This window comes from Bison bison, unplaced genomic scaffold (assembly GCF_000754665.1).
Source record: "Bison bison bison isolate TAMUID 2011002044 unplaced genomic scaffold, Bison_UMD1.0 scf7180017864519, whole genome shotgun sequence".
Classification (NCBI taxonomy): Eukaryota; Metazoa; Chordata; class Mammalia; order Artiodactyla; family Bovidae; genus Bison; species Bison bison.
This window is the reverse complement of record NW_011495072.1, coordinates 2587065-2594555: the sequence shown is the minus strand read 5'-3', so window position 1 is coordinate 2594555 and position 7491 is coordinate 2587065. Positions and strand designations below refer to the sequence as shown.

Sequence of the window (7491 nt, the reverse complement as noted above, 5' to 3'; positions counted from 1 at the left end):
AACCAGTCTGTTGTTCCATGTCCAGTTCTAACTGTTGCTTCCTGACCTGCATACAGATTTCTCAAGAGGCAGATCAGGTGGTCTGGTATTCCCATCTCTTTCAGAATTTTCCACAGTTTATTGTGGTCCACACAGTCAAAGGCTTTGGCATAGTCAATAAAGCAGAAATAGATGTTTTTCTGGAACTCTCTTGCTTTTTCGATGGTCCAGTGGATGTTGGCAATTTGATCTCTGGTTCCTCTGCGTTTTCTAAAGCCAGCTTGAACATCTGGAAGTTCACGGTTCACGTATTGCTGAAGCCTGGCTTGGAGAACTTTGAGCATTATTTTACTAGTGTGTTCAGATCAGATCAGATCAGATCAGTTGCTCAGTCGTGTCCGACTCTTTGCGACCCCATGAATTGCAGCACGCCAGGCCTCCCTGTCCATCACCAGCTCCCGGAGTTCACTGAGACTCACGTCCATCGAGTCAGTGATGCCATCCAGCCATCTCATCCTCTGTCATCCCCTTCTCCTCTTGCCCCCAATCCCTCCCAGCATCAGAGTCTTTTCCAGTGAGTCAACTCTTTGCATGAGGTGGCCAAAAGTACTGGAGTTTCAGCTTTAGCATCATTCTTTCCAAAGAAATCCCAGCGTGTTAGATGAGTGCAATTGTGCGGTAGTTTAAGCATTCTTTGGCATTGCCTTTCTTTGTGACTGGAATGAAAACTGACCTTTTCAGTCCTGTGGCCACTACTGAGTTTTTCATATTTGCTGGCATATTGAGTGTAGCACTTTCACAGCATCATCTTTCAGGATTTGAAATAGCTCCACTGGAATTCCATCACCTCCACTAGCTTTGTTCGTAGTGATGCGTCCTAAGGTCCACTTGACTTCACATTCCAGGATGTGTGGCTCTAGGTCAGTGATCACACCATTGTGATTATCTGGGTTGTGAAGATCTTTTTTGTACAGTTCTGTGTATTCTTGCCACCTCTTCTTAATATCTTCTGCTTGTATTCGGTCCATACCATTTCTGTCCTTTATTGAGCCCATCTTTGCATAAATGTTCCCTTGGTATCTCTAATTTTCTTGAAGAGATCTCTAGTCTTTCCCATTCTGTTGTTTTCTTCTATTTCTTTGCATTGATACCTAAGGAAGGCTTTCTTACCTCTCCTTGCTATTCTTTGGAATTCCCATTCAAATGGGAATATCTTTCCTTTTCTCCTTTGCTTTTCGCTTCCTGTCTTTTCACAGCTACTTGTAAGGCCTCCTCAGACAGCCATTTTGCTTTTTTTCGTTTCCTTTTCTTGGGCATGGTCTTGATCCCTGTCTCCTGTACAGTATCATGAACCTCTGTCCATAGTTCATCAGGCACTCTGTCTATCAGATCTAGTCCCTTAAATCTATTTCTCACTTCCACTGTATAATCATTAAGGATTTGATTTAGGTCATACCTGAATGATCCAGTGGTTTTCCCTACTTTCTTCAATTTCAGTCTGAATTTGGCAATAAGGAGTTCATGATCCTAGCCACTGTCAGATCCCGGTCTTGTTTTTGCTGACTGTACAGAGCTTCTCCATCTTTGGCTGCAAAGAATACAATCAATCTGATTTCGGTGTTGCCCATCTGGTGATGTCCACGTGTAGAGTCTTCTCTTGTGTTGTTGGAAGAGGGTGTTTGCTATGATCAGTGTGTTCTTTTGGCAGAACTCTATTAGCCTTTGCCCTGCTTCATACATAGTGGTGTATGTATACATGTCAATACCAATTTCCCAATTCATCCCTTTCTATCCCCCAGCCAACACTATTTCCTCCTTGATATACGTGTTTGTTCTCTTTACTCTGTTTAATGAACAAAAAAACCCTGAAATCCCTACTCGCCACCGTGACCTCAAACTCAACATGTCCAAACCTGATCCCAACAGGTCCAGACCTGACTTCCACTTCTCCCTACACTGTTGCTCCTTTACTGCACTCCTTATTTCAGTTATACAGCAACATCCAACCCCTCACCTAAGCTAGAATCCTGAATTTTCTTGACTCTTCCTTCATTTCTTCCTTCATCCTGTACTTTCAGTGGGTTATTATGTACTTTATATTCTATTGCTAACATTTCTAACAGTCATTCCTGCTCTCTTCCAGCTGCTCTCAGTGTCTCAATGCTTACAAAAACTTTGGCAATAAGCTCTCAACTGCTCTCTTGCTTCTCTTTTCCAAGCCTACATATTCACTGTCGCCCCTATGTTATCTTATGTTATCCACCTTGCTAAACATTTTTGATGGCTCCACACTGCTTACAGGTTAAGATCCAAAGGCCCCAGCATGGCTCTCCGCATTGACCACTAACTACCCTTCCACCTCCGCCCCTTCGTTCTATTTCCAACTACAGCATACGCTTCAGCCACTGGCTTCTTTGCTGGACTCAGAATACACCACTTGCTGTGATGTCCCCTACTTCTGCTTTCATGGTCACCTTTGACTAGAGTACCCTTTATCCACCATGACGCTCTCTTAGTGAACGCCTGCTCATTTCTCACTACCCAAAGACCATCTCCTTTGTAGATAACGCCACCCTTCCTTACGTTACCCCTGTAATTGTCTGAATAGCCCTCCTTGTGTGAACTTCTCGCAGCTGTTTATAGCTAGACTGTGAGCTTTCTGAATGTCAAGTAAACTTAACACTAATATTACTAAGGCCTACCACGCCTTAGGAATATGGCAAGTAATCATTCAAAAATAACTAACAACTGAAAGAACATTTTATGGCTCTGGTTACTGATGTAGTACAGCCTGCCTTGTTCACTACTGTACCTCGAGAACCTAACAGAGGAGACCCATTTGTTGAAGGACTGAACAAAACTTCCTAATTCTCTCTCCATCAGGTGACAAATTTCTCATCTCTCCCTCTGTTCTGCTTTAATAGTTAAAAAAAAAATTAAAAAAGGAATTTCTTCCACCCTAAATTCACTTTGACACCAAGTTTTAAAGTTTACATACAATAGTTTCCCAGCATAAAACCGTGGGATTTCCTTTGGAAGACAAAATACAACACTCACTAGTAACCAAATTGAATTCTTTCAACAGCAGAGTTCATTCAGAAAAGTAATTCTGTGAAAAGGAGTGAAAAAAAAAGAGTGCTATCATGGCTCCCTGGTTTTAGTGGTCCACACCCAATCAGAATGCCATGTGCCTAACTTTTAGTAAAAACTCTTCAACGGGAGACCCCGGTTCGATTCCTGGGTCGGGAAGATCCGCTAGAGAAGGGACAGGCTACCTACTCCAGCAGTCTTGGGATTCCCTTGTAGCTCAGCCGGTAAGGAATCTGCCTGCAATGTGGGCAGACCTGAGTTTGATCCCTGGGTTGGGAAGATCCCCTGGAGAAGGGAAAGGCCACCCACTCAAGAATTCTGGCTGGAGAATTCCATGGACTGTATAGTCTATAGGGTTGCAAAGAGTTGGACACGACGAGCGACTTGCACTTTGACCATTCCCAACGGGTGAGAATCACATGTAGGACATTAAAATTTCCAACCTGGGAACACAGTAAAGACAACATCGTTGCCTTTTTTTCTCACCATTGTATTCTCTACCACACAGCACGGCTTAGAACACAGTAGTCACTCAGACTTCTGTTGAATGAGTAAATAACCTGATAAATTTATCTAAGTGCAGATGGTTCTTTAAGGTTTCTTCTGGAGAAAAACTAAACTGCACATGAACTAAGGAAAAATAAAAAAATAATGAGCCTTGGTACAACTATCAGGAAGACATTACTTAGACTTCAGATGAAATAAATTTCAATGATAGTTTAATAAGTGAGACAGCTTTTGGAACTAAGGACTTAAGAGTCACATCCTTAGATTTGTTTTTGGCCCGTATATGCTATAAAAGCCTAAAGGCCATTTATTTCCCAGATACTCAGAAAGCATTTGGGCAAAGAGCACAATTGGGTTTGTGTGTGTGAATATATTTTTTAATGAAATAGTATAGTTTTGCTATTAGATTTAAGTTGTAATAAGTCAAGTAGGTCTTCTAAAATACAGGTTAACCTGCTTATCTTAAAGCTTTACATTTCCTTTGTGCTAATTAAATCTCTGGAAGTTGTTTCACCAAAGTCCCTTATGCATATTTTTGATCTTTATCTGCTATTTCTACAATTACTGTTCAAAGCTGACTCCTTTATGGTACTGCATCAAGTAACTTTTCTGGGGGCCACAGAGCTAGAATTAGATTAGTAGAACTGGGACCAAAAACCAGTAGTCTTAATTAGTTTTTCAGAGCCTTTTCTACAAAATAATGGTGCCTCTCTTTAAATTCTAATCCACATGATTATTTCAGTAAAAAATGGAGACACAAAAGGCCTAACTCAAGCTATGAGATAGGGGCACAGGTTAAGTGAAACCAGAGACAGTTGAAACCTGCCAAAAGCCTTGCCAGGAAGAATTATATAGAGGCAGGAACTTTGCTTTGGTAAGGGATCACTGAGAATACATGCAGGCTAGCCATAACACAGTAGTTTCCCACCAAAGCAGTCCTAACTTGAGCATAATGAATTATGTAGTATAATACACAGGCTACTAGACTTGGGAGTCAGAGGCCTGGGTATATGTTCCAAGTCTGCATAACTCTAAGAACATGATAAATTTCTGAGCCTCTTTATTCGTAAAACAGATACTACACTATTTAAAGCTCAGGGTTGATGGAAGAAATAAAATGGAATTTCTTTATCCCTTTTTAAGATATGTATTTCTTCAGCAAGGACCATTTGTAAAGTACTAGAAATACACAGATGATAAAAAAAGATCTCTACTCCTCAAGAAGCTTAACGTAGGTATAATGTATATAAGCTGTAACTATAAAATATATAAATTTACTATAAAATCCTTGCATAAGAAGAATTTGTTTTCAAAATAACTAATCATTAAACACATTTAAGATTGAATATGCTCTCACTCTAAATTTTAGACATATAACCTAGTAATAGCAATAATAATTTCATACATTCACACACTTTTGTAATTTTTTGGTGAATATAAGACTTCCAGCTTTCCATCTTTAAATTCCAGACATAGAAAGGGGTTGTAAAATGATCTCGTATAGTATCCCTCCCAAATAAAATGATATTTAGCCTCAGTGTGAACATTCTAAATGACAAAAAATTCACTTAAAATACCTTTCTATTGCAGATAGTCCATCTCAGGTGGGACCAAATCTTCCTTGTCACTTGGTCTTAGACCTATCTTGTAAAGCTGAACGTCTTACCTACAACCTTTTTCAAGGATGTGTGAACTTCCTGAAAGAGCATGTAAATGTCCTACGTATGTACATTCCTCTGGGAAAGCGTCCACAGCTTTCTTTCATCAGGTGCTCACTGTAGTTTATGACGACTTCCAAAAAGGTTAAGAACTACTGCTCTAAAAATGTCACATAGAATAAGTCCACATGAGACTCCTTGAGATATCTGGGTACCATGCATGCTAAGAGCATGCTCTTCTCTAGGAGAAATACCACTAATGTTTCAGACTGTTTGCCCTCCAATCTGTCAGTCTCATGAGATATGACACGGAGAACTATATACAAAACTCGAGATGTGGTCTGAACCTGTATAAGACAGTAAGATCAGGGACTCCCTAGAGTATCATATTTTCACATAACATATATGACATTCTGACTCACAATTATTGAGTCTAGTCTTTTAAAAACCTAAAGGCAGGGTTTTATATTTAAATAGCACATGTGAAAGCTACTGTTTAAACTGCAAAGGGCTATATCAATCTGATATTATAAAATCTGTTTTGACATCATTGTTCCAATCTGCTAAGATTATTCTGAATTATGATTTGAATACCAAATGTGTCTCAGCTTGGTATCATTTTTCAAACTTAATAGGTAACTTTTCTAAGCCTTTATTCAAATGGATTAAAATGTCAAACCTAGAAAGTAAACTGAGAGCTCTGCAACCTGTCAATACAAACTTCCCTCCAGGGTGCCATGATCAGTTAATCAACAAACCTTCTTTAGCTATAACTATTTAACTAGTGATAAAAAGCTTTTCTTTTTAAATTCAATTTATGTACAGTATCCCCGATCCTACTTAGGAAATGTTATGCTAATTTACATAGTTTCTCCAACATTACTTACGAAGTGCTATGTGTGTTGCGTCCTCTAAAGGGTAACCCCGTTTTGCAGAGTTGATGACACAGAATCCAACAGAAGACATGGACTGCTCTCTGCAATCAAACAGAAAACACAAAAATTATACTACAAACCTTCAGAATAACTAAATAGAAAATGCAGCTTCATTTCTCTTTCCCTGTCCCTTCAACAAATCTGCCATAGTTAACCCAACTGCACTATATAATAATTATATTAATATATAACTTAACTGCACCATTTGGAGGAAATACATTCTGAGGAAAATGGGAGCTAAGTGAAATGGGAACAGGTTAAATTCTCAAGTCGCCTAAATCCATTCCTTTTATTCTGTCGAGTTTGAGGAGATGATGAATTCTACTTTCAGGGTCCTCCTAAATTGTCTAAATTCCTCAAAATTTGACTTTCAAAGCTGGGTTTCACTTTAAAACAGGGCCTTTAACAATATATGGCACGCCACGTCTAGGAATTGAGTTAGCCGTACTTTGCCAGCTGGAGTACGTTTCTGTAGCAGCTGTACAGGGAACTCTCAGCGGCGGTGCGATAGCGGCTCTTGTATTTAGGTCCCACCGTATGAATGATGAACCGGGCAGCTAGATTAAATCCTTTGGTTAATTTTGCTTCACCAGTCCGGCAACCTGGGAATAATGGAGAATATGTAAGTCATGGAGTTGTTAGGAAAAACAACAACAACAAACCAACAGAACAATGCATGAAACAGAGAAAGTATTAAGAACTTTGCGAAATTTCAGTTAAAAATATGGACTGAACACAAACATCTCTAATCACCAAATGACAGTAAAGCAATACAATAGGTATAAAAACAGAGACAAAGAGGGTGGGAGAGAACATGAAGCAGAAAAAAACACCATCAAAATTTTGGAAGGAATAAAGTCAGTGGACTAGAAGCAACTGATTAAGTAAAGCAGAGAAACCTAACTGCTTGCAGAAATGGGATGACCAGTATGAAGCAAAATGGTGTGCTCGGCAAGGCAGTGTTGGAGAGAAGACAGACTGGTCTGATTCAAATCCTGAATCTACCATGTTCCTGCTATGACACTTTGGACAAAGGTTTGGCCTCCAATTTCCTATATAAGAGAGACACTAATAGTACTTCCTTCACAGGATTAAATGAGTTATTAATCTATGCAAAGTGAATTCAGAAATTAGCTATTAATATTATTGTTGTTATTACTGAAGAACACTAAAAAGGCTCAGAAATTGGAGGTCCTAAGAACTTCTAAAGACTATAAGGTGAAGTGGGACTAAGAAGAGTCTGAGTTAAAAGTCTGTATAAAAACATTTAATCTGCAACAACCTCTCCCTCAGCCAGCACAGCGAGGTGATGATTTCTTTAC

The 7491-nt window shown here is 39.3% G+C and overlaps 1 protein-coding gene across 1 annotated transcript in view; it reads right to left on the bottom strand.

The window, feature by feature from the left end:
* The window catches only part of GDAP2 (ganglioside induced differentiation associated protein 2), a 66957-nt gene that overhangs the window by 39305 nt on the left and 20161 nt on the right, over positions 1-7491 (bottom strand). The window contains exons 4-5 of the mRNA XM_010830711.1: positions 6618-6771; positions 6122-6210 (exon numbers count right to left, since the gene is read on the bottom strand). Coding sequence (XP_010829013.1) covers positions 6122-6210; positions 6618-6771 — 243 coding nt within the window. The remainder of the gene's footprint in view (positions 1-6121; positions 6211-6617; positions 6772-7491) is intronic.